Source organism: Homarus americanus, unplaced genomic scaffold, assembly GCF_018991925.1.
Source record: "Homarus americanus isolate GMGI-L3 unplaced genomic scaffold, GMGI_Hamer_2.0 scaffold29048, whole genome shotgun sequence".
Lineage (NCBI taxonomy): Eukaryota > Metazoa > Arthropoda > Malacostraca > Decapoda > Nephropidae > Homarus > Homarus americanus.
Genome location: NW_024752739.1, coordinates 482,802 through 508,219, shown reverse-complemented (window position 1 = coordinate 508,219; position 25,418 = coordinate 482,802). Strand labels below are relative to the sequence as shown.

The 25,418-nt window shown below is 44.8% G+C and overlaps 2 protein-coding genes across 2 annotated transcripts in view; one reads left to right on the top strand and one right to left on the bottom strand.

Moving 5' to 3' along the window:
• Positions 1 to 6,367, bottom strand: part of LOC121855179 (thrombospondin type-1 domain-containing protein 7B-like) — a 182,746-nt gene extending 176,379 nt beyond the window's left edge. The window contains exon 1 of the mRNA XM_042350045.1: positions 6,340 to 6,367. Coding sequence (XP_042205979.1) covers positions 6,340 to 6,367 — 28 coding nt within the window. The remainder of the gene's footprint in view (positions 1 to 6,339) is intronic.
• Positions 6,368 to 12,119: 5,752 nt separating this feature from the next.
• On the top strand, positions 12,120 to 24,766 carry LOC121855178 (mucin-5AC-like). The gene is made up of 5 exons (XM_042350044.1): positions 12,120 to 12,251; positions 19,029 to 19,270; positions 19,574 to 19,787; positions 19,978 to 20,479; positions 24,360 to 24,766. The coding sequence occupies exons 1-5, from the start codon at positions 12,120 to 12,122 to the stop codon at positions 24,764 to 24,766; spliced, it is 1,497 nt and encodes a 498-aa protein (XP_042205978.1).
• Positions 24,767 to 25,418: the final 652 nt, after the last annotated feature.

Below are 25,418 nucleotides of genomic sequence, written 5' to 3'. Positions count from 1 at the left end.
TTACACTTGTACTGTAATTAGAGAGAAATATATCAGCAGAAATTAGACTTAAATATCTGTAAATTCTGTAAATTCTCTCTATATATAAATACTACATATTAAAGGTAGGAATATTAGCTCACTTACTTGGCCTGCTCTATGCCCTTTGCCTCAACACTCCAGGTGCACTCTACCGCGCCGACTGACCTGTCTCGTGACCTTTGACCTGTCACGCCCAGTGCCAAAGCCCTGGGCAAGACGACCAGACCAGTGTGGCTATACATATGGTGTGAGGTGTTAGTGTAAAGGATGGTGATAATGGAGGTGATGGTGAAGGTGATAGCGAAGGTGATGGTGAACATGACACACCCTCCCTCACCCTATTCCCCACACCCCACCCTAACACACCCTCCCTCACCCTATTCCCCGCACCTCACCCTCCCTCACCCTATTCCCCGCACCTCACCCTCCCTCACCCTATTCCTCACACCCCACCCTAACACACCCTCCCTCACCCTATTCCCCCACACCTCACCCTCTACCCTTCCCTTCCTCTCACTTTTTCTCCTCTCCCTAAACTTAATAACCACATCCCTCCCTCCCTCCCTTCCTTCACTCTATCTGTCTCCCTCTCCCTCACTCAGCTCTTAAAATGTGCCCTGTTGACCATCCTTCCGGCATATAAACTCCCATAATAGGTGGGATGAGAGCCTAAGATACTGTATTAAGCGGGACGTTAGCCTCCATCGTTCACCACCAGACCTGACCCACCACCACCACCTCTTGGATAACAGTTGTAAGACGAGTGATATTTACAAGCCCGGGTGTTTCGTTTACTGTGTTATTGCGAAACTTAACCTAACTTGCTTCACAACATAAAATATTCCCCAGTATTTAAGATGATTTCAGAGAATTTCAAACTTCTCTTTAATTTGGCCAGCGGCAGCGACAGAGGCACAAGCACACAAGACAATAATAATCTTTGCTTCGACTCCTCACCTCCTACCTATCCCTCCCCATTCCCTTCCCACACCAGAAAGGAAAGGGTAAATTGTCTTCCCATAGCTTCCAGGAACTTAAGAAAGAATTTTCATTTCCACGTTTGGAAATGCTGGAGAGAGAGAGAGAGAGTGTGTCGTGATGGGAGAGAGACGGGTCATATGAGGGTGGGTGGCGGTATGGAGGGCCGACCTTACGGTGCCCAGCGCTTGGATTCACCGCCTTAACGCTTGTGAGGGTGATGGAAATTCTTGTTCAACTAGATTGGCCGCTCAAGTGATGATGCCGAGCCAACGGGGCGAGAGATTCCAACTTTATTTCCCAATTCTTGAAGGAAGGTTGCGGTTGGTGGACATACTTGACTTGATGAGGAACTTAAATTTATCTTCCACTACCAGTAATCTTATTTAACAATTTATTCAGTTATTTATTAAAGTTGTTAGTGTTGTTATTATCATTACTACTATAATTATTTTCATCATTATTATTATTTCTATTAATACTACCAAAGTTATAGTGATTATAATTGTTAGTTAGTTCCTGAATTGTTACTATATTGTTTGTGTTAATCGTACCTGTACCTCTACCTGTAATTAAGAGAGAATATACACACCCCTCCAGGTCCTAAGAGTCACTGGTTCGATCCCGGGGCCCTCCTCCTGTACCACCTAGCATTAAGTTGGGAAAGTGAAAGTGGTCGAGTACACTGCCTCCTTAGTACACCCCTCTCTACCTTCTCCCCTTAACACCCCTTCCCACCTTCCCCCTTAACTCCCCCTCCAAACTTCCCCCTTAACACATCTCCCCACCTCCCGCCCCTTAACTAAATTCAACCCAAATTAGTTAACTCCCCCTTTGGACGAGTCATGCACTGTTTTGCTGCCCATTTTACATAATGACCTAAAGTTGGAAACCCTCGGAGCTTTAAAATAGAACTAACGTTTTATGCTAAGTTACAAGGAGAGTGAGAGTATATATGCAGGTAGAGAGAGAGAGGGTGGCAGAGAGTAATACTGTACTCTGTTTTAAAACACATTGTGACGTGTTATACATCACAGCATTATTCTATGGCTATGTTGGTGCCTCTGCATTACACACACACACACATACTACACACACACACACACACACACACACACACACACACACACACACACACACAGCCTCTGCCTAGTAGTGTGTGCCAAATACCAAAACAAAGAGGTAAAAATTTTATGTTTTTGGCACAGAGTTTGTGAAGGTTGAGTTTGTTGTACCTCACGTTAGTAATGATGGCAGAAAATGAGACGCGGGATCTCTCTCTCTCTCTCTCTCCACCCTCTTTCTACCCTCTTTCTCTCTCTTTTCCCTCCTTTCCACTCTTCTTCTCTATATTTCCTCCTCTCTCTCTCTCTCTCTCTATCTTCTCCATCCTTTCTCCCCTTTTCTCTCTCTCTCTCTCCCTACCTCTCTTTTCTCTCTCTTTTTCTTTTCCCTCCTCATTCTCTGACAGCTGAAACAGTCAGAACATAAAGAAAAGAAAAAGAAAAGGAAGATTTTTATATTGCATTCCTGCCACTGACTCTCCTCTTGCACCAAAAAAAAAAAGAGAAAAAAAAATCGAAAAAGACAGTCGTGAAAAGGTTGGGGTCTTTGTCCCAGCTGAGGATGGAATGTCAGGAGGTAGGTAGGTCACCTGCTGCCCTCCGGCCTCTTCCTGGATGCTGTAGCCAGAACCCACAACCTGTATGGTTCACGAGAATTACGAGCTCTGAAAATGCTTCGAAACCTAAAAATATTTCGAACCCCTGAGAATATTTCGAACCATGAGAATGTTTTGAACACAGAATATTTCGATACGTCAATATATTTCGAACCCTGAGAATATTTCGAACACAGAATATTTCGAAACCTCAAAATATTTCGAAACCTCAAAATATTTCGAATCCTCAAAATATTTCGAACCCTGAGAATATTTCGGACCCTTATTATGTTTCAAACCCTCAAAAATGCTTGGAACCCTCAAAATGTTTTAAGCCCTAAAAATGTGTTGGGCCCTTAAAATGCTTCGAGGTACCAAACGAGTTTAAATATAATTCTTTGTGAACTGTCAAAAGGATTTAATTTCTGTTGAGTAACCATCCGTCACTCTGTGTTATATTTTTGTTCAAGTTGTGACGTCACTGTGTTAGATTTTGCTCATGTCGTGACGTCACTCTGTGTTAGATTTTGTTCATGCTATGACGTCACCGCGCTAGATATTTTATCTTGTGACGTCACACTGCGCCATAGTTTACTTACTTGTTATTTAATAGATGAATGGAGAATGAGATATTGTTTCTTTGGTGTTATGCAAAGCTTAAATTCATATTCCCCACCTCTCTCTCTCTCTCTCTCTCTCTCTCTCTCTCTCTCTCTCTCTCTCTCTTCTTGCTCAAGCTTGCACCTTTGCACTGTAAATTGTAAACTATCTCAAATTGATACATTCAGACTAATAAATATAACCCAAATATTTTTTTTCTTCCAAATCCCTGAGAGCATAAGCCGTTCATCCTGGGTTTAACAATATCAGTGATCCTCAAAAACATATTCCAGGTAAGTCGAGTCATTTACACCTGTAACTCGTAACGTGATCCAACCCCCTCTTAACAAACTAACTTACTCAGAGATATAAGATTAAAATACCTTCCAAAATAGTGTTTAAATTTAACCGAGGTGCTAACGTAATCTGACGTGTGTGTGTGTGTGTTGTATAATTTCCGCTTTTAGCTTCAGGTAAGAAATATATATATATTTTTTTCTCTCTGTGGGATTAACACGATATTGGGCAGGTGTAGAGAAAGGGTTATCGCTGTTGTCACCCGGTCATTTGGGGGATTAAACGCCTGCTGGAAGGACTGAAGTAATAACACTTAATATTACTTATCGTCTCGTGAGCCCGCTTGTTCCTGTTATTATCGTTATTATTATTGTTATTATTACTATTATCTCTGTAGTTATACCAGGGTAATCTTGAAGCCTTAAAAAGCCCCAGGAAAAATAGGTACCCAGAAGTAGTGTTTGTAAATATTGCTTTTTACACATTATAAACTTATATTTTTTTTACACCATAAAATTTGATCTTATTTCGATTTTTTTTCACGCTACAAACTTTGTTATTCTATATTAACTAATTTTTAATGAACATTTTGCTGTTTATTGTACGTTGTAAACTTTGCTTTATTACACTACAAACTTTCCCTTTTTCATACTACAAACTATACTGATACTCTAGTCTACAAACTTTGCTTTTCCGTTGTGAACTATATACCTGTACAGTACACGCTAAACTTAGCTCTGTTTCATCACCTCAAACATACGAGCAATACTTATAAACACTACAGATGCTAATTATAAACACTACAGGTACTACTTATAAACGCTACAGATACTACTTATAAACACTACAGATACTACTTATAAACACTACTGAACTACAAATTCACCATAAAGTATTACAAATAGATCTAATCACCACAAACAGAACTCTCTATCATCACAAACAGAACTCTATCATCACAAACAGAACTCCCTATTAACACAAACAGAACTCTCTATCATCACAAACAGAACTTTCTATCACCACAAACAGAACTCTCTATCATCACAAACAGAACTCTCTATCATCACAAACAGAACTCTCGATCACCACAAACAGAACTCCCGATCACCACAAACACAAGTCTCTATCACCACAAAACAGAACTCTCTATCATCACAAACAGAACTCTAGCACCACAAACAGAACTCCCAATCACCACAAACACAAGTCTCGATCACCACAAACACTGAACTGTTTTCGTGTATTGCAAAAATCCGATGATCTGTCACGAGCATTGTTTGTTTTCATGACTAAATTGCTTCATATGTTGTTGTTGTTGTTGTTGTTGTTGTTGTTGTTATAATGTTGTTGTTGATTTGTGTTGGTGTCCTTTTGACTTTATGTTTGTTTGTTTGTGTGTGTGTGTGTGTGTGTGTGTGTGTGTGTGTGTGTGTGTGTGTCAAAGTCACTGGCCATTAGCACACTAACTCATACAGTAAATGGGGGTCAAGAAGGATAAGGTCACACCCTGGTGATAAATCCCAACGATACATCACTGAAAATCTCTACCCCCTCCTCCCCCCCCTGTAAATCACGGTAAATCCCCCCCAAACGCTGAGGCTTCGAGGACTCCCATCCCCACCCCCTGAGCGTCCAGCCAAGCCTGTCACCGATGGAGGGAAGACCGTGCCATTCCCCACACGCCCACATGGTCGAACTCCCACTGCCGTTACCATCGACACCTCACTCATGACAGACAGTGTTAAATAGATCCTCCCTCTGGTCATAAGGTCGTATAAGGTATAATGAATCTGGTGCAGTATCGCCCCTGAAGGCTATTGGCGGTTAGCATCTTGATGGTCTGAATTGGTGAGGTGTGTCTTATCTCACTATCTGTAGGTCGCCGCCACTCACCTGGGTAAGAAATAGGGATACTGGAGAGAGAGAGAGAGAGAGAGAGAGAGAGAGAGAGAGAGAGAGAGAGAGAGAGAGAGAGAGAGAGAAAATAAAATAAAAGAGCTAGGGAAGATAAAACTCATAGTGAAAAAATAAAGAGAGAAGGAAAAAGAGGAAGAGAAAGATTCGCTGAAAAGAAGAGTATCGTGAGTACAGAAGAGATATTTGGTACAGTCAGCCTGTATGGTCAGACTGATAGCGTCAGAGAAGGCCCTATTGGAAGACGTATTGCTCGGGTCGACGCACGCCTCAATCCCCAGGAAGAGAAGGAAGAGAAGGGGGAGGAGGAGAAAGTTGAGGAGGAGTAGGAGAAAGTTGGGGAGGAGGAGGAGGAGTAGGAGAAAGTTGGGGAGGAGGAGGAGGAGTAGGAGAAAGTTGAGGAGGAAGAGAAAGTTGAGGCGGAGGATGAGAAATTGAAGAGGAAAGGGAAAGCTCTGGGTCTCCATTTAGACGTGCATGTTTCCTTCTCCCAGCAAGTCTCGGGTCTCTGTGTGACTGTGAACTGCCCTAACGTTATAAGTGAACGTGCACGGCCATGAAAGTCTCCAATACCATATGTGGCCCTAATCCTCAACAAGTCCCAGGTCCACAAACATACGTGCACGAGGCCCCGATCCCCCTGGTTTCAACGAGGTGTGTATATCCTATGTACACAAGGAACGTTCACACACACACACACACACACACACACACACACACACACACACACACACACACCACGTCCAAAACTTTCCTTTACCGACAGTTCTTTTCCCCTTTTTTTTATGAATTCTATAACAAGAAGAGAAACGGTGGGAGGATAAATGAACAGCTGCAATCTCAACAGTCACAATATTGACACAAACTTCCGCCATATTTGCCGGAGCGCGCCATATTGATCTAAAATATTTGCACTAAAATTCACTTTATTTGCAAGCGCTCTTCTCCCAAATTATTTTTTATTTTTATTTATTTTTTATTCTACGTCACGGGATTCCATCAGTAACGGACCACTCACAGACGCTCACCAAAACGCTACAAAGTCATTCTAAAGGTTTATCGTAGTGTAGATCTATCACTATCAAGTTGCCAGCGTCTTGGTTGGCTCGGGCACACCAGTGAAAACCATTGTGGCTTCCAGTGATGGCTTCAGTGCTCTTTAATTTTAGGAGGTAAAAATCACAACAGATCAATTAAAGTACTCTCCAAAATGCTACACTCTTGCTTCATTTTTTTTTAGTTTCGTAGTTGTATTAAGGGAAAGTGTATCGCTAAACAAGTGTAGCATTTGTGTTGTCCAGATACACTAGGGTAAAACTCGGTCATCTCTTATATATCAAAAGGTTCCATTAGCAACGGGTCATTCTGAGGTACTTTATAAAAATACTACAACACAACTTTTACTCCAAATGTTTACAGCTTCGTAGATCCATCACTGTCAAGAGCTAACTTCCTGCCTCGCTGGTGTGTAACTTTCACAGTTGTGTTACGCCACTGAAAAACTATATGGCTTTGTGTGTTTTCCTTCTTTTTTTTTCCCCACTCCAGATGAACCTTTCACCAGGGCAATCTGAGGACCTAGCAAAGTCTTATACCGTTACTCCGAAAGTTTACAGATATACAATCATAGGTATATACGGAGCTCTTGGCAAGAAGCGAAGAAACAAAAGTAAAAACAAATATTAAAAAAAAATGAAAAAAAAATAAAAGCGCAGTAAAAGTTTAGGAATTTTGAAACATTTATAAATATATCTCAGTCACATTGTCGTGCTCTCGCCCGAAGCGCCTCAGATTTACTTCCATCTATCATTCTTAAGAGCCACCACCTTGCCTGACTACAGCAGTGTTGCCCATATACTGTTTTATAAGGACGGAAGACTCATCACTCGTGTTTATTTCTCGACTAAGGAATCCTCCGGCCACTGGACTACTCTGAGGTGGCCGCCACACATACTGCACTGTTCTTAGTTCTTCCATTACGTAAATATTGTATATCCCTAAACCACAGTCGTTGATTGGTATATATTAGATAACTCTTAAGTCACTGGAGAGAGAGAGAGAGAGAGAGAGAGAGAGAGAGAGAGAGAGAGAGAGAGAGAGAGAGAGAGAGAGAGAGAGAGAGAGAGAGAGAGAGAGAGAGAGAGAGAGAGAGAGAGAGAGAGAGAGAGAGAGAGACATAGAAACATCAGAACAGAACCGTATGTATTGATCTACCAATCTATGACTGCCTTTGACGTCCAGCAGCTACAGGTGTCAATCTGACCTTTCCGATGTGAACCCGGTCCTCCTCCTCCTCAACCACCACCACCACCACCTCCTCTGCTCCTCCTCCATCACCCCCCTCCTCCACCCCCCCTCCTCCCTCCACCACCACCTCCTCCCCTCCTCCTCCTCCTCCATCACCCTCCCTCCCTCCCCCTCCCTCCTCCTCCTCCTCCTCCTCCTCCTCCTCCTCCACCCCTCCTCCTCCATCACTCTCCTCCACCTCCTCCACTCATCCTCTTCCACCAACGAGTCACTAAAGGCGTTCCGGGTGCTGCCTAGCTGTTGATGTCTTTCTCCAGTTATAACCTCGTGTGCATGGTAGTGGCTGGTCAGCGGTGCATGACAACACGACCTACTGCTGCAGCTGCTGTTAGTGGCCATGATGTTACAAGGGTAAATGGATGTTGATCTGTTGATTCTAGAGACCTTTGTTTCTGTTGCGTTCTTGTTGATATATGTTTGGGGGTGTTAGTCTGTTGATATGAGGTCTCTACTGTCTACTGTTGTTGATTTTCCTCCGTTGGAATTACCGTTGTTAAGTAGAGTGATTTGTTTGTTTAGAATACGTTGATGTTTGTGTTTTCTTGAATTTATTTATTTTTCCTCGTGTTGATATTATTGTTTACGTGTTACTGTTGATAGGAATACTCTTACCGTTGGCAATACCATTAATACTCCTGTTAGCTGTTATTGTTGCTGTACCTCTTCTACTACCTAATGCTGTGTACCGCTGTTGCTAGTCACTATTGCTGCGTCCGCTTTAAGTTGTTACCAAATTCATAAAAAGTGGTAAGCTTTGTGTTACTGATATTCACGACGTTGCTTGTGCCTAGGTGAGTGTTGGTAACGGGAGATAATGACTGTTTATATCTCTACTGTTGTGAACTTGTATATTAATGGTGGCGCTTTTGAGTCTACAACAACACCAACAACAACTACAACAACTAATATTGTTCCTACTACTACTACTATTATAATTTTAATTTATAATTATGATAAAAATAATCGTAATACTAATAACAACAATAACAATAATCATAATACAAATAATAATAATAATCAATAAAACTACTACTACTACTACTATTACTAATCTCTGCCTATTCTCTCGTCCATCACTAACTACAGTACCTTCCACTCGTCTCTTCATTACTCTCCTCACATCATATACACACATCAACAAGTCACCATATATCACTCAATATAAATATAACACATACGAGTAAGTGACACATTTATGACCAAATTTCAATAAACATTTATGTATCAGAGTAGACGTAAAGAATTGTTAATAAAGAATTAAGAGCAAATTTTATTATGTTTTACAGAATTATCATGAAAAACGTTTACTAAAGTTTTTATTCTTAAATATTCACTGACAGTATTAATAATTACAGTGTTACCAGAATAGAGATTTTACATTATTTTACACTATATTTTGTTTACATAGGAGAGACTTATTACGTATTACGAATTTTAAATTTGTCTGGTTTCGAAGAATTTTAAATAGATAATCGTAGTTTAATTCATTCTTTCTATATATAATGAATTTTCCCAGACGATAACACGTTCATAAAAGAGTTAACACGAGTTATCAATTTAGAATATTTTTTTTAATGTACAATATATAAACGAACTACAGTGTCACCAGAATATTACTATTTTTTTTTCTTCAATCAAAAACAGAAAGGTGTTAGCAAGAGTTACGAAATGGCACTTGATAATGATTTAATGCGATTACAGGTGAACCCCGTAGAGAGAGAGAGAGAGAGAGAGAGAGAGAGAGAGCACTCAGATTACAGGTGAAAAATATACGGCAACTCTTTTCTATATATACCTGTTAATTATGTCACTTGAATTAAACGCTTGTTTACCTAAAATTTATCCTGTTGGTGACACACACACACACACACACACACACACACACACACACCGCCGGAGCTCAGTGGGCAGGGAAGGTGTTTGTATTTTGTTAGGTAAATTTTGTTCTGTATATTTTGAACGAAATAAAAAAAAAAGAGAGGAAAAAAAAAAACTGCTCTGTGTACATATAATCCAGTTACTGCTTGGCTTTGTTTGTTAGGCAGTATTTCACCTCGGCACTGTGCTTCTTTGTGATGTTTTACTGTGTTTGTTAGTTTTATTATCAAGTCATGTCAGTTTGTTTATGTTATAGCCTTTGCCTGTTTTTTATTTTTGTTTTTTTAATGCCGCTCTGTCAAGACTCGTTTTACTGCATGACGTCTTTTGTGATGTTGGTAAGGGAAAACTGTGTACTGTATGTGTGTGTGTGTGTGTGTGTGTGTGTGTGTGTGTGTGTGTGTGTGTGTGTTTGTCTATGTGTGTGTGTGTGAATTTTCTCGTTCTCTGGCGCTTATATCTCGGTCTCTGTCTCGGAATTTCGCTCGAGACCTTAAGAGACAGAGGTGTAGGACAGTTACAGTGTCACCTGGAGATAATTAACGAGTTTCAGGTACAGTACAAGGCCAAGTATCCAGGTCCTTATGGCACTGACCATTGTACCGGTGTCTCTAGTGCTCGTGGGTAATCTTGCGTCGCTCTAACTAGAAATAATAGCAAATTAAGCCGAAAAAACAATGACTCTTCTTATCAAATCGGGATATATTTTTTTTTTAGTTTTACCACGTAATAAAAAATTAATTCGTAAACGGTTAAATTTCACTTAATATGAGATAGCCAAAGAATATTTAAGATCTTCACTAATGGGACGCCACTTTTAATATTTGATTTGGTTAGGTTAGGTTAGGTTAATGTTAGGTTAGGTTAATGTTAGGTTAGGTTAATGTTAGGTTAGGTTAATGTTAGGTTAGGTTAATGTTAGGTTAGGTTAGGTTAGGTTAGGTTAGGTTAATGTTAGGTTATGCTAGGTTTAGGTCAGTGAGACGCTTAGGATTAAAATATACAGATGTTATCGGTGTTATGTAACTATCGCTACTGAGTGTCTAATTATCGTCTCTTTCATTATCTTAAGTTTATCACCTTCCTAATTACATTCTCTCTTCCTGTTCACCCTTCCATCCTTCACCACCCTCTTATCCCTCCACCCCCTCCCCATGTCATTCTCTTCTATAGCTTCTCTCTCCTCTTCTTTCTTTCATCATCTTTCTCCTACTCCTCCTCTTTCTCTCTCCCTCATATAAAACTTTTCCTCCTTTCCTCTCCATCCCTTTCCCCCTCCTCTTATTCCCTCTCCCTCCCATTCAACATTTTCCCACTCCACCCCACTCTAACCCCTCCCCTCACCCTCCCGTTGTTATCTTACACACACACACACGTTGTAGTTTACGGTTAAAGAAGCGACCACGACGGTACACAACCCGGAGATTATTACGACGCCGGTACATAACCCGGGGATAAATGTTGCCTATCTAATTAACTTAAACGACCCCACACACAGAGTTACATGTACGACCCCGATGAGACTGGGAGAGAGAGAGAGAGAGAGAGAGAGAGAGAGAGAGAGAGAGAGAGAGAGAGAGAGAGAGAGAGAGAGAGAGAGAGAGAGACAAATCGAACAGACGGTGATAGACATACTGAGTGTGAGGGAGAGACAGACAGACAGACAGACACAAATATAAAATGCGAGACAGACAAGCACACACTTCCAGCGAGGAAAAATAATTCAACGTGGATGGAATTTAGAAATTAAATCTTTTATAGATGTCGTCTTCTTCTTCTTCTTCTTCTTCTTCTTCTTCTTCTTCTTTCTTGATTACTTTGCTCCTCTTTTTTCTTCAGACCTTCTCACCATCATTATTTCATTTGGCTCTTCCTCTTAATTCCTTCCTCCTCCTCCTTTTCTCCCCCCTGATTCTTTTGCACTCTATTCTTCCTCTCATCACCTTCCTTATCTCCTCGTCCTCCTCTTCCACTTCCTTTCCCTTTTGAGTCCTTGTTTATAAATCCTCTTTATCTTCTCTTTTTCTCTCTTCCCTCTTTATTTTCCCTGTGCTTTTTTCCCCATTTCTTCTTTATTTTCCATGTTTCCACTTCCTGTTTCGTCATACTCTCATTTGATTTCTGATTTCTCCTCTTCCTCGCCCTTGCCTCCTCCTGTTGAGTGGACAATGGCTTATCCTCATCACCAAAGTCACAGGCTTGTCCAACTTCCGCAATTCTCTCTCTCTCTCTCTCTCTCTCTCTCCCATTATCTGTGAATCTCTATTGACATTTACACAATCCTAATACCTTTCTCATCGACTATAAACAAGCTGCCAGGAGTGCTATTGAAGAGGTCTTCCCTAACACAACTGTCAAGGGATGTTACTACCACTTATCACAAAACATACATGGCAAGGTATAATCTGAGGGGTTACAAGGACAATATCAAGCTGATGCTGACTATGCCCTGACTATTCGAATGCCACAAGATGAAGTGGTCGATGCATTTGAGACACTGCAAGAGAATATGCCACCTGAAACTGATCCTGTCATTGACTACTTGGAAGATACATATATTGACAGAAACGTCGACGTAATAGGTGACCTCAAGGTTTCCCTTTCATCATGTCGCCCAAGATTTACCTCACACCAACAACTCCTTACAAGGATAACCTAACTATATGCAAGCAAACATTACTTCATTCTATCCCAAAATCTGGAAGATTCTTGAAGTGTTGATCAGGGAACAGTTATCACCGTCAAGCAGATGATTGCAGGAGAGGCAGCACCACCTAAGCGGAAACATCAAGATTCGACAGCCAGAATACCAACCATCGTACAAGACTTTGAGAATCGCCAGGTGCTGTACTTGGAGGTGGGGGTGGTGGGGGGTGGGTGGGGTGGGGTGGGGTGGGGGAATATCCCCAACTTGTGTGTGTGTGTGTGATATATGTTAGTGACCTTAAATATTGATTATGACTGATCCACATTCTGTCTCCATTTATCAACATTTTTTTATCAGTGTTTTAATAATTTTAATTTTCCTGTAGGTTTGTAATGCCACTCAGTCAGTTCCATGTGTTATGCCAGTTGTTGGTAAACTCATTCTTTCTCCATTAAAACACACAGTAAATGTCAGAACAGACTACTGGCAATAGGGGTAGCGTTGTCCCATGGGGTAGTTAACCCAGAACTTCTCTCTCTCTCTCTGCCTTTTCTTTACTCTCATCTCTTTATTTTTCCTGAATTATTTCTCCCTGTCTCTATTTTTGTTTACATGTCTTTCCTTCATTCATTTCGCTCTATCTGTCTCTGTCTCTATGTCTGTATATTTGTCTCTGTCTGTCTGCCTGTCTGTCTGTCTCTCCCTTACACTGTCCCAGAGACAGTTATGTGTAAACAAGGCTGCTTCCATCTAGTTCTGATACCCCCCTTTCTCCTTCTCCCCCTCCCATTCCTCATTCTCCTCCTTCCTCCTTCACCCTTCTCCCCCTCATTGCTCATTCTCCCCATTCCTCCCTCTCCCCCTTCCACACCCTCTCTCTTCCTCCTTCCCCTCCCATTCCTTATTCTTCTCCTTCCTCCTTCACCCTTCTCCCCATCATTCCTCATTCTCCCCATTCCTCCCTCACCCTCCCCCTTCTTCCCCATCACCCCCAAGTTATTACCCAGAAATCGCCTGAGATATTTGGCAAGGAGATTTTTATTATTTAATCTAACTGTAATTTGGCAAACTCGACAATTTCCCAAAATTTTATTATTTTGAGTGTTTTGATATCGTTACTCTGCCTTCTACTCTCCCACATTTATTATTGTTCTTTCTCCCTCTCCCTCATTTACTATCCTTTTCCCTCCCCCTCCATCATTTATTATTGTTCTTCCTCCCTCTCTCCCTCATTCGCTATCCTTTTTTCTCCCTCCCTCCCCCATTTACTATCCTTATTTCTGCTTCTTTTTCTCCTTTAGTATCATCCTTCATCCCTCTCTCCCTCAATTATTATCCTTCTTTCTCCCTTGCATTTGTTCTCCTTTTGCCCCTTTCTCTCGCTTATTTACTGTCCTTCTCTTCTCCCTCTACTTCCTAATTCTTCTTCCTGTCTCCCCACTGTTCTCCTCTCCATCCCCCTCCCTCCCCTCCCCTTCCCAGTAACTAGCAAATGAGATAATCCGCTGAAGGTTTGCGTGTGTGTGTGTGTGTGTGTGTGTGTGTGTGTGTGTGTGTGTGTGTGTGTGCCAGGGGGAACTCAACGAAACACGAGGAAATGATATATTCAGGACATATCCTAGCCGAGCAGCAGGTCCCAGGTGTCTCCAGGTACTGCTGTCAGAAGGAGTGAACATCTGTCTTGAGGAAGCGGAAGGTGATATCTCTTGAGAAACGTACTTGATGTGCATCACCATATTCCCGCACCTAGCTGTAGTATTCCCGCACCTAGCTGTCTTTACTCCCGCACCTAGCTGTCGTACTCCCGCACCTAGCTGTCATACTCCCGCGCCAAACCGCTAGGGGACTCTCTCAAACTTTAAAAAGCTCAAGAGTTGAAGAAGAACGGAAAAAATTATTTTTTTTATTATCTATGTAATTTTTGTGTGAGGGAAAAGTTTTTGATAAAATTATTCAAGCAGTTGGAAAGCTGATTATAATGACAAAAAAAATTCATGAGAGTTGGACAAAAGGAAGAAAGAATATCTCACAGGCTCCTGGGCCACTTGCCAGCCCTGAGGAGGAGGAAGAGGCCGCATTCACCTAGCCTCTCCCCAGCATCTCCAGTTGTGATGAGTCTTAACTACGACCAATCAGACCCAAGTGAACCATCGTTACTGTAGCCAGTTGAGGGTCACACGGGCACAAGTCGTAAGAAGCCCCCAGTCCTAACAGGTTTTCTAGTCTAACCATAAAGATTGGAGCTCAATACGATTGGGGTCAATATAACTAGAGTTCACTAGGACCGAGTCTCAATCCTAATGGTTAGGTTAGGTTAGGTAAGGTTACGTTAGGTTAGGTTAGGTTTTAATCTATGAGGAAAATGTCATATAAATGCTCCAACTCACCTGAGATATTGTATTAAGTTGGCCAGGCACTGATGTTTGGGTTTAAACACAGTATAAGTTTCACGACACACATAACACACGATGCTCCCAGAAACAGTATCGAGGCGCCTTGAGGTGACGCCTTGATTCGGTCACGATAAAATAGATGTCGGCTCCTTCCTGATCACGTTGACAGCCAGTTCTTAAGGCTTCTCTTTCGTGTGTTCTAACGTGAGGTTGACAGTTAAAACCCCTAAAAGTAAAAGAAATTATGAGCTCATTAACTCGAATACGCTGGGTAGCTTCAAACATAAGTTGGATGGATATATGAGCGATAGGGGTTGGGTGTAAAAGCGACTGCCCAGTATGAGCCAATAGGTCAGCTGCAGTTTCCCCCATTCTTATGTTCTTAATTACTGTCTCTCCGAACTACGCATTTGAAAGTGTGTTCCATAGTCCGTTAATACGTACAGTACATAAAAAGACAAGCAGTACACTCGACCATTGTCACTTGCCAACTGTAAAGTTAGGTGCTCAATTACAGCTGGGTAACTGAATGATCCCGGAACTCGAACCGGCAACCTTTACGACAGGAGATGAGCTCTGTATCCCCTCGGTCAACGCAACCCCATTAATGATCGATGCTTCACACTCATGGTAGTTAACCACCTTGATAAAAAAAAATAATAATAAATAAATAAAACCACAGAAATTAGTCTAGTGAACCAGCAGCCATAACTCAGGTAAATGTGACTTGTAACTGTTGATGATCATGGTATTTCTGTCCATTTATTTTCCCACCTATTGATCTGTCTATCTTCTGCTGTCCACCATCCATCCATTTCTATTTCCATTCATCCAATTTTGTTTTCATTTATTCATCCATCCATCCATTCGTCTATCCACCCATTCATTTGCTTATCCTTCCATTCATTCATCTGCCTATCCTTCTATCCATCCCCTTATCTATCCACCAATCCATTTATCTATCACACTATTGAACTACTAAACTTTGCTATAATTTATCAACATCGAATAGAAATCAAGTCGACCCAAGAATTATATGGTCCATTCTTTTCGATAATTCACATATTATTAGATTATATGTGAGACAGGAATTATATAACACCATTCATGTATAAGACGCTATATGAGTTATAATCTTCCTTAATCGGTATGTAGATATTAAGTGAATAAAAACAGCTTTATAGAATATGGCCTACAAATTCTTTATAAAACATATGGTCTCTCTCTCATGCATACACACGCCCACCAGTTTGACTACGTAAGCAACACACACACTGCAACAAACGGACTGACTCAGTATATTTTTACACAACTATTTTAAGAACGTGAACTAAGTAATACCAGTGTTTTTGTTCCGGTCACAATAAACAACGGCGGCCATGACAGTACTAGGTCCAGTCTTAATATTACCACCACTTACTACTACTACCACCACCACTACTACTACCACTAACACCATTATCACCTACAACCACCACTACAAACATTAAGATTATTACCATCCTCATGTCAATAACAGTACCACTACTACTACCACTTCCACTATCACCACTACCACCACCACTATCACCACTACCACCACCACTATCACCACCACCACCACTACCACCACTATCATCACCACCACCACCACCACCACCACCACCACCATGGTCATCCATATTTCAGAGAGAGGTTGCGTTTCAGTTCACCTCACTGCTCCAGATCGATAAACAATGCTGGTAGAATGGCCCCGCCCTGCCCCTGCCCTGTCCTCCAGTGTCACCCTGCTGCACCCACCCCTGCCCTGTTCTGTACCACACAACGACCACCCTAGCTCTACCACAACGATCACCACCTAGCTGTCCCACAACCACTACCTCAGCCTACCACAACGATCACCACCCTAGCTGTGCCACAACCACTACCTCAGCTCTACCCAACCACCACCCTATCTGTACCACAACACCTACTGTAGTCAGTGCCACAGTCCCTAACACCCCGGTGCAGTGCCCCAACACCACCAGTCACAGTGTTTAACACCACAGTCACAGTGCCCCCAACACCACAGCCCCACAGTGCCCCAACACACCACACCCAGTCACAGTGCCCAACACACAGCCCACAGGTGCCCCAACACCACACCCGGTCACAGTGCCCCAACACGCGATGCGTGCCCCCAACACCACACCCGTTAAGTGCTAACCCAGTCTGGTGCCCCAACACCACACCCAGCCACAATGCCCCAACACCACACCCAGCCTGATGCCCCAACCACCACACCTGGTGCCCCCAACACCACACCCAGTCCACGGTACTAACCCAGCCCACAGTGCCCCAACACCACCCAGCCCCACGGTGCCCAACACCACCCAGTCTGGTGCCACAACACCACAGCCCCACAGTGCACAACACCACCCAGTCTGGTGCCCCAGCTTTTACGATGCGGTGCCCCAACACCACACCAGCCCACAGTGCCCCAACACACACCCAGTCCACAGTGCCCACCCAGTCACGTGCCCCAACACACACCAGTCCACGGTCTTTAACACCACGAGTCACAATTTTTGGCACCACCAGTCCACACAACACACCCAGGTCACGTTTAACACACAGTCCACGGTGCTAACACCACACCAGTCACGGTGCACAACACCACCCAGTCCACAGTGCTAACACCACCCAGTCCTGGTGCCCCAACACCACACCCAGTCCACAGTGCTAACACCACACCCAGTCACAGTGCCCCAACACCACCCAGTCCACGGTACGCTGCGCCACTACCACCCGGTCGGTGCGCACCAGCCACGGTGCCCCCAACACACGGTCCACAGTTGCCCCAACACCACACCCAGTCCACGGTGCTAACGCCACCCGGTCCGGTGCCCAACACCACCCAGTCCTGGTGCCCCAACACCGCGTCTGGTGCCACAACACCACACCGGTCCGGTGCTAACACCACACCAGTCACGGTGCCCCAACACCACCAGTCACGGTGCCCCAACACCACCGGTCCGGTTTTAACACCACCACCCAGTCCTGATGTTTAACACCACCAGTCACAGTGCTAACACCACCAGTCTGCGGTGCCCCAACACCACACCGGTCACGGTGCCCCAACACCACCAGTCACAGTGCAACACCCCAGTCACGGTGCCCCAGCACTGCGGTCACAGTGCACAACACCGCAGTCACATTTTCCCAACACGCAGTCACAGTGCTAACACCACCCAGCCCGCATTTAACCGCGGTCCGGTGCAACACTACACCCGGTCACAGTGCTTCCACCAGTCCACGGTGCCCCAACACCGCAGTCACGCAGTGCTAACACACCGTGCGGTGCTGGCACCACCCGTTACAGTGCCCCAGCACCACACCCGGTCACGGTGCCCCAACACCACCGTCCCGTTTAACACCACAGTCAAAGTGCCCCAACACACAGCCCACGGTACCTAACACCACCCGGTCACAGTGCCCCAACACCACCAGTCACGGTGCCCTTTACCAGCCACGGTGCCCCAACACCACAGTCACCGGTGCCCCAACACCACCCAGTCCACGGTGCCCCAACACCACCCAGTCCGCGGTGCCCAACACCACACCCGGTCACAGTGCCCCAACACTACACCCCAGTCCACAGTGCTAACACCACCACCCAGTCCACAGTGCACAACACCGCAGTCCACGGTATACAACACGCGATCCACGGGTACCCGGCACCACTACCCGGTCCACAGTGCTTTAACGCACACCCCGGTCCACAGTGCCCCTTGCCACACCCAGTCCTGACCTTTGCTGCAGTCCACAGTGCCCCAACACCACCAATCACGATTATTTCAACCACACACCAATCACAGTTGCCCACAACACTACACCCAGTCTACGGTGTACAACACCACACCCAGTCACGGTGCTAACCACCAGTCTGTTGCCCCAACACCCACGATCCACGGTGCCCAACACCACCCAGTCCACGGTGCCCCAACACTGCAGTACGGTACTTTAACACCCAGTCCACGGTGCCCCCAACACCACACCCCGGTCCTGTGCCCCAGCACCCAGTCACCAGTGCCCTTACCACACCCAGTCACGGTGCTAACACCACCCGGTCACGGTGCCCCAACACACAGTCCACGGTGCCCCAACACCACACAGTCACGGTGCCCCAACTACACCCAGTCCACAGTGCCTGCGCCGTCATTGTACACCAGTCACAGTGCCCCAACACCACACCCAGTCTGGTGCCCCCAACACCACACCCAGTCACAGTACTTTAACACCACCCAGTCACATTCTTTAACACACAGTCCACGTGCTTTAACTGCACCCAGTCACCATTTTAACACCACAGTCACGGTGCCCCAGCACCACGGTCGCGGTGCCCCAACACCACGTCCACGGTGCCCCAACACCCAGTCACGTGCCCCAGCACACAGTCACAGTGCCCCAACACCACGATGCGTTGCCCAACACCACCCGGTCCACGGTGCCCCAGCACACGGTCACGGTGCCCGCCACAGTCCACAGTACTGCTTACACCCAGTCACGGTGCCCCAACACCACACCAGTCCACAGTGCTAACACAGTCCCACGGTGCCCCAACTTTACCCAGTCCACAGTGCCCCAACACACCCAGTCCACAGTGCCCCAACACTACGTCACGGTGCCCCAACACATTTGATCCTGATGCCCAACACCACACCCAGTCACGGTGCCTGGCACTACACCCAGCCCGTTCTTCAACACCACCCAGTCCCACGGTGCCCCAACACCACACCCAGTCCGCAGTGCCCCAACACCACGCAGTCCACGGTGCTGCGCTTACCAGTCCACGGTGCCCCAACACCACACGGTCACAGTGCCCAACACCTGATACGGTGCCCCAACACCACCCAGTCCTGGTGCCCCAACACCACGCAGTCCACAGTGCCCCCGCACCACGCAGTCCACGGTGCCTGACACCACGGTCACAGTGCCCCAACACCACACCCAGTCCACAGTGCCCCAGCACTACGGTCACGGTGCTAACACCACACCCGGTCCACGGTGCCCCAACGCCACGGTCCACGGTGCCCCAGCGCACCGCAGTCCACGGTGCCCCAACACCACGGTCGGTGCCCCAGCTACCCGTCCTGGTGCCCAACCACCACACCCAGTCCACAGTGCCCCAACACCACACCGGTCACAGTGCCCCAACACCACACCCAGTCCCTGGTGCCCCAACACCACGGTCATGCGGTTACCCCAACACCGCACCCCAGTCCACATTTTAACACCCACACCCAGTCCACGGTGCACAGCACTACGCAGCCCACGGTGCCCCAACACCACACCCGGTCCACGGTGCCCAACACCACCCAGTCCACGGTGCCCCAACACCAGTCACGGTGCTACAACACCACGCAGTCCTGGTGCTAACACCACACCCAGTCCACGGTGCCCCAGCACACGCAGTCACGGTGCTGACACCACCCAGTCACAGTGCTGACGCACACCCAGTCCACGTGCCCAACCACCACCGATCCACGTGCCTTTTGCAGTCCTGGTGCCCCAACACCACGATCACGGTGTTAACACCACGCAGTCACGGTGCCCCAACCACCACCCAGTCCACGGTGCCCCAGCACCGCAGTCCACGGTGCCCCAACACCACGCAGTCGGTGCCCCAGCACCACCCGGTCCACGGTGCACAACACCCAGCCCACAGTGCCCCAACACCACACCCACTAATTAAGGAAGTAGCACTCCACCTGAGAGCGTACATGACTTCCATAAATGGTTGCCTCCGTGCTCATCAGCGTGGTGGGTCTCGACAAGAGTCCAGGCTCCACTTCAGCAACTTTGGCTAAATTTCTGAAAATTGTCCTGGTAAGAGTTGAAGTAAGGGTGAGAAAATCCTGGACGAGTCTCCCGAGATTTTGTCATGAAATTAAATCTCTGTGAGAAATTTATTCTTATATTGCGTTGCTTGGATTAAAGTTTATTTAGATACTAAATTCCGGGGATTTTATCGATTATTACTTCCGCTAAAATAATCCCAGCACATTCTCTCCTTTAATATTGGGGGATCAATTAATCTGATACATATACTGCAAGTTTTATGTTGGAATAAATCCTGTTCATTCATTGTATATTACTGACATACAAATTATTTCTATATAATGTTCATAAAGATAGACTCCCATACTTCCATACAGTACGAGTATATCGTTTATAAGGAGACTAAATCTAAGGCAGTCTAACTGGATATCGTCTGTGTAGAAATTAAATCCCGTGTACTTTATCGTATACAGGTGAGGCACTGAGTAATTTCCTACATTAAAATCCCATACCCATTATGCAGACATAAATCCTATGCATCTTAAACACAAATCGTACATATTGAGGTAAATCTCGTGTCTTGTTAACATACTCAAATAACCACAAAACATCGAAGAAATCCGAACCCAATAACTTAGCCGGATATTCCAAAGTAATGGCATCATTGACACCCCCTCTACTGCCCCTCCGTGGCTGTGTGGGCAGGAGGACGCCAGTAACGGATTGTATTCAATCACGTCACCTCTGGGAATTGTGCAGTGGGGTATTTCCCTGGATGCTCCAAGCTGTCTGGCCTCTGCTGTCTAGCTTATACTGATTATTGCAAACACGCCCGAGAACCCGTTGTGGTCCTGAACACACTTGGCGGTGCGGGAGTGTACAGTACTCGAGCCCTGTGTTGGTGGTGTTCACCTGAAAGTTCCCAAGGACCTACTGGCAACAGTGAACGCCATATGGACAGTGTAAATAAAGGACACTGTGTAATAAGCTGTTTCAGTAGCCATTTGAAGCAGTGAAGCTGACACTGTACTTGACTACCTTCCCTTCTCCAAGCTGTAAAGTTAGGTAGCCATTTGCAACTGTGTGAGCTGAGAGTGACCCTGTATCCACTTGACCGCCGCACCTCACATTAGAGACGGATATCTTTTTCCCTCGTTTACTCAAAAGACTGTAAGGACGAAGCCACAGTCGGCAAGTATCGTGACGAGTGTGTGTGTGTGAAGAGGATGACCAGGAGGTTGATTATTTGTTTTGGTGAGTGTCCGCCCTGTAGCAGAGACACAATGTGCTATTTACTTTTATTGCCCAGACGTCCTGTGTAAACTATTATTATCATCATCATCATCATCATTATTATTATTATTATTATTATTATTATTATTATTATTATTATTATTATTATTATTATTATTATTAACACAAACACAAGCATAAAATGGTAACGGGTTGAACACCAACACACAGAGACTATCACCAAATATGAATGCTGTCATGACTCACGGACCGGTTTCAAAAGCATCACATACTGTAACATACAACTTCACTTCAGTAGCGGGGAATGCAATAATAAATAAAGCAAAAAACTATAGCTTCAATATTACTGTTGCAAAAAACGCAATACAACAACATGAATTAATTAACACGTGGAGCGAGTACAGTGCAGCTGATGTCAATACTTATACCTTATGTGAAAATGGCGATAGTGATCACACCGATGAGCAAGTACAGAGGAAAATTGATTAAATTAAAATCATCATAAAAGACAGCAGAGAGACTGTATAGTGTATAGTGTATATTTAGATAACATAAAGCTAAGAATAAAATTGTCTTGTTCTGTATGATGACACAAATTGACATCACTTTGTCTTTCTCTTTATACAAGGGCACACTATGAAGGCCATGACAGATGATGGACCAACAACATAACGCCCAACGCTACTGTGAGCGAGTACCAGCTGCTGTGAGTCGTAAACAAAGGCAGTACAGTGACCTATTATGGGCTGAGATAACCACTAGGTAGTAAGCAGCTACCAAACAGGGGTACTACCGCCTGGCAAGATATTGGAAACATAATGTGTTGTCTAATGGTAGACCCTGCTGCCATATGGCATCACAAAAATTGTGACCAAGTCCCAGGTTGCTAATCTGACTTTCTGCCTCATCTACACACAATTGCAGGGTCTCAATTGTTTCTCTTACTTGGACAACACAACATACATAATGTATATCGTTTCTCACTCTTGAATTATTTTTTTTTGGTATTTATTTATGGTTATTGTTATTATTATTATTTTTTTATTAATTTCCTACTAATTTTATTAATTGTTGTAATAATAATAATAGATATTATTATTATTATTATTATTATTATTATTATTATTATTATTATTATTATTATTATCATTATTATTATTATTATTTATTATAAATATATTTTTGCCCCCGAGGCCCTGATGTGGGTCAGTGACCTGTGCCCAGGAGGCTAATCCTCAAAAAAAAAAAAAAAAAAAAAATATATATATATATATATATATATATATATATATATATATATATATATATATATATATATATATATATATATATATATATATATATATATATATATTTCATTAGCCCAATAAAGCACGGGACTTCTACTACGTTACACCATTTTCATAATGCTAATGTTCGAGTTGTTACCTGTAAACTATTTTATTTTTGTGATGGAAAACAAAAATTGATATTGTACTGTTACATTATATCTGTAATATTTTATGGTTTTATCTACTGTATACATACTACCGTTTATTTAACGTTTGCCCAGGGATCACTGCACCATGTTTGAAACTACCACGCGAATGTTAAGGTGCAGCTGTATAATGTGTGTGTGTGTGTGTGTGTGTGTGTGTGTGTGTGTGTGTGTGTGTGTGTGTGTGTGTGTGTGTGTGTGTCTGTATGTGTGTAGTTATATAAACGAAAAAAAATAGGTTTCGGAAAAATCCTGAGAAATTTAAGTGTCAATCTATCTATATATCTACTTATTAGTCAATCTATCAATCTATCAAATTATGTATAAATCAGCGTCTCTGTGTATCTGTCATACTGTCTTGAGATAGAATAACACAAAAACAAATATTCTCTTCATATCATAACATCACAACATATAGGGGACAGTGAACGTGACAGTGGTCGTACAATACACAGCGACGCAGTGTCTAACATGAGGCAGGTCGGCGATCCAAACACCGGGTCCTACCTCGTGACGATTTACATAACAGTATTCGCAGTGAGGTCCAAATTGTCGTGCGTATACGTGTAATTAATTCTGAGGTAGGGGGGCCCCTCTCACCTGTATAGAGCTAGTAGTCCGTGGATAGTTATGTATAATGCCCAACACACACACACACACACACACACACACACACACACACACACACACACACACACACACACACACACACACACACCCCTTTATACATATTCATATATTGACATCCACGTGTGCACCTGCGTCGTGTTACAGCACTGGCACCTGGTAGGGTCAGTCAGCTACCTGGGTGTACACGTCACCCATGAGTACCTGGGAGAGCCAACCCGACCGGAAGATGGCACTATTGACCCACCAACCTAGCACAAAAGACCTCCCTCCTGACCCGATATCCGTCGCTCCAGTGCCTTGTGTTGACTTCTTCCCCCTCAGTGCCTGTCTCTCTCCCTCCCTCCCTCTCTCTATCTTACCTACCTACTTCACTCCACCCCCGTCCTGTACAGCGCCTACCCCCTCAGCGCCTCTCCTCTTACAGTACTTACAGTGGCATTATCACGGCACACGTCAGCATCATACAGCTACACAAAATCCTGAAGTCTTTCCCCTACTAAGTACCAGGAAACAGCGGCCCACAAGCACCAGGAGACAACGGGCCCAAGCACCAGGAAACAGCGTACAAGCACCAGGAGACAGCGGCCGACAAGCACCAGGAGACACCGGCCCCAAGCACCAGGAGACAGCCGCCCACAAGTACCAGGAGACACCGGCCCACAAGCAAGCAGCCTGGCCAGGAGACACCGGCCCCACAAGCACCAGGAGACAACGGCCACGCACCAGGAGACGGCCCAAACCAGGGCAACGGCCCACAAGCAACAGGAGACAACGGCCACAAGCACCAGGAGACAACGGCCACAGCACCAGGAGACAGCGGCCCGGTACCAGGAGACAGCGGCCTAAGCACCAGAGACAGCACAAGCACCAGGAGACAGCGGCCCAGCACCAGGAGACAGCGGCCCTAAGTACCAGGAGACAGCGGCCCACAAGCACCAGGAGGCAACGGCCCACAAGCACCAGGAGAGAGCGGCCCAGGCACCCATCACTGGCCAACACTTTCATTTTATCGAGGAATTCCAGCGATAAGGAATGAAAAATCCTATGTTGGTGTTGTACATGAGGGGGTCATCAACACCAGAGTGCAAACAATGAGGTCCTGCTACAGCGGTGGGAATTAGTAGATTAAATTCTCCTCCTCCTGCTCTTCCTGTACACTTGTGTGCATCGTTTACTTACGCCACTGCGGTGTGGCGAACTTTCGTCTGACGTAAACATACGGTGAACGTGTCTCTGCAGGAAAGACTGAAGAAGAAAGGTCAACAAGTCTGTTTACTGCTAGCACGAGAGCTGTCTTTTAAAGTTCAGGCAGGCGGCCGAACGCTCGTCTGGTGTAGAGTTTTCATGAGCGTGTCACTTCAAGATGGATGGACAAGTGAACGTCAGGCGCTGTTGTTTGCTCGTGCCGGCGCAGTCATTTTATGGGTACGGCCTCGCCTGGAAGATCGACAGACTCCTCTTTATCGAGAAATAATAAGTCCAGCGATAAGGGAAACGCGTGTTGGTGTTTTTCACGATAGCGGCCACCACGACCCCTGTGTAAACACGGTAGGAGAGCCA

What these genes read in the sequence shown, in the direction of transcription:
- LOC121855178 (XM_042350044.1), top strand. Translation starts at nt 12,120, where the DNA reads ATGCCACAAGATGAAGTGGTCGATGCATTTGAGACACTGCAAGAGAAT. An exon ending in AGTGCTAACACAGTCCCACG is followed by an intron (nt 19,271 to 19,573) that starts GTGCCCCAACTT and finishes AACACCACCCAG; the next exon opens with TCCTGGTGCCCCAACACCAC. An exon ending in CCTCCGTGCTCATCAGCGTG is followed by an intron (nt 20,480 to 24,359) that starts GTGGGTCTCGAC and finishes TCCCCTACTAAG; the next exon opens with TACCAGGAAACAGCGGCCCA.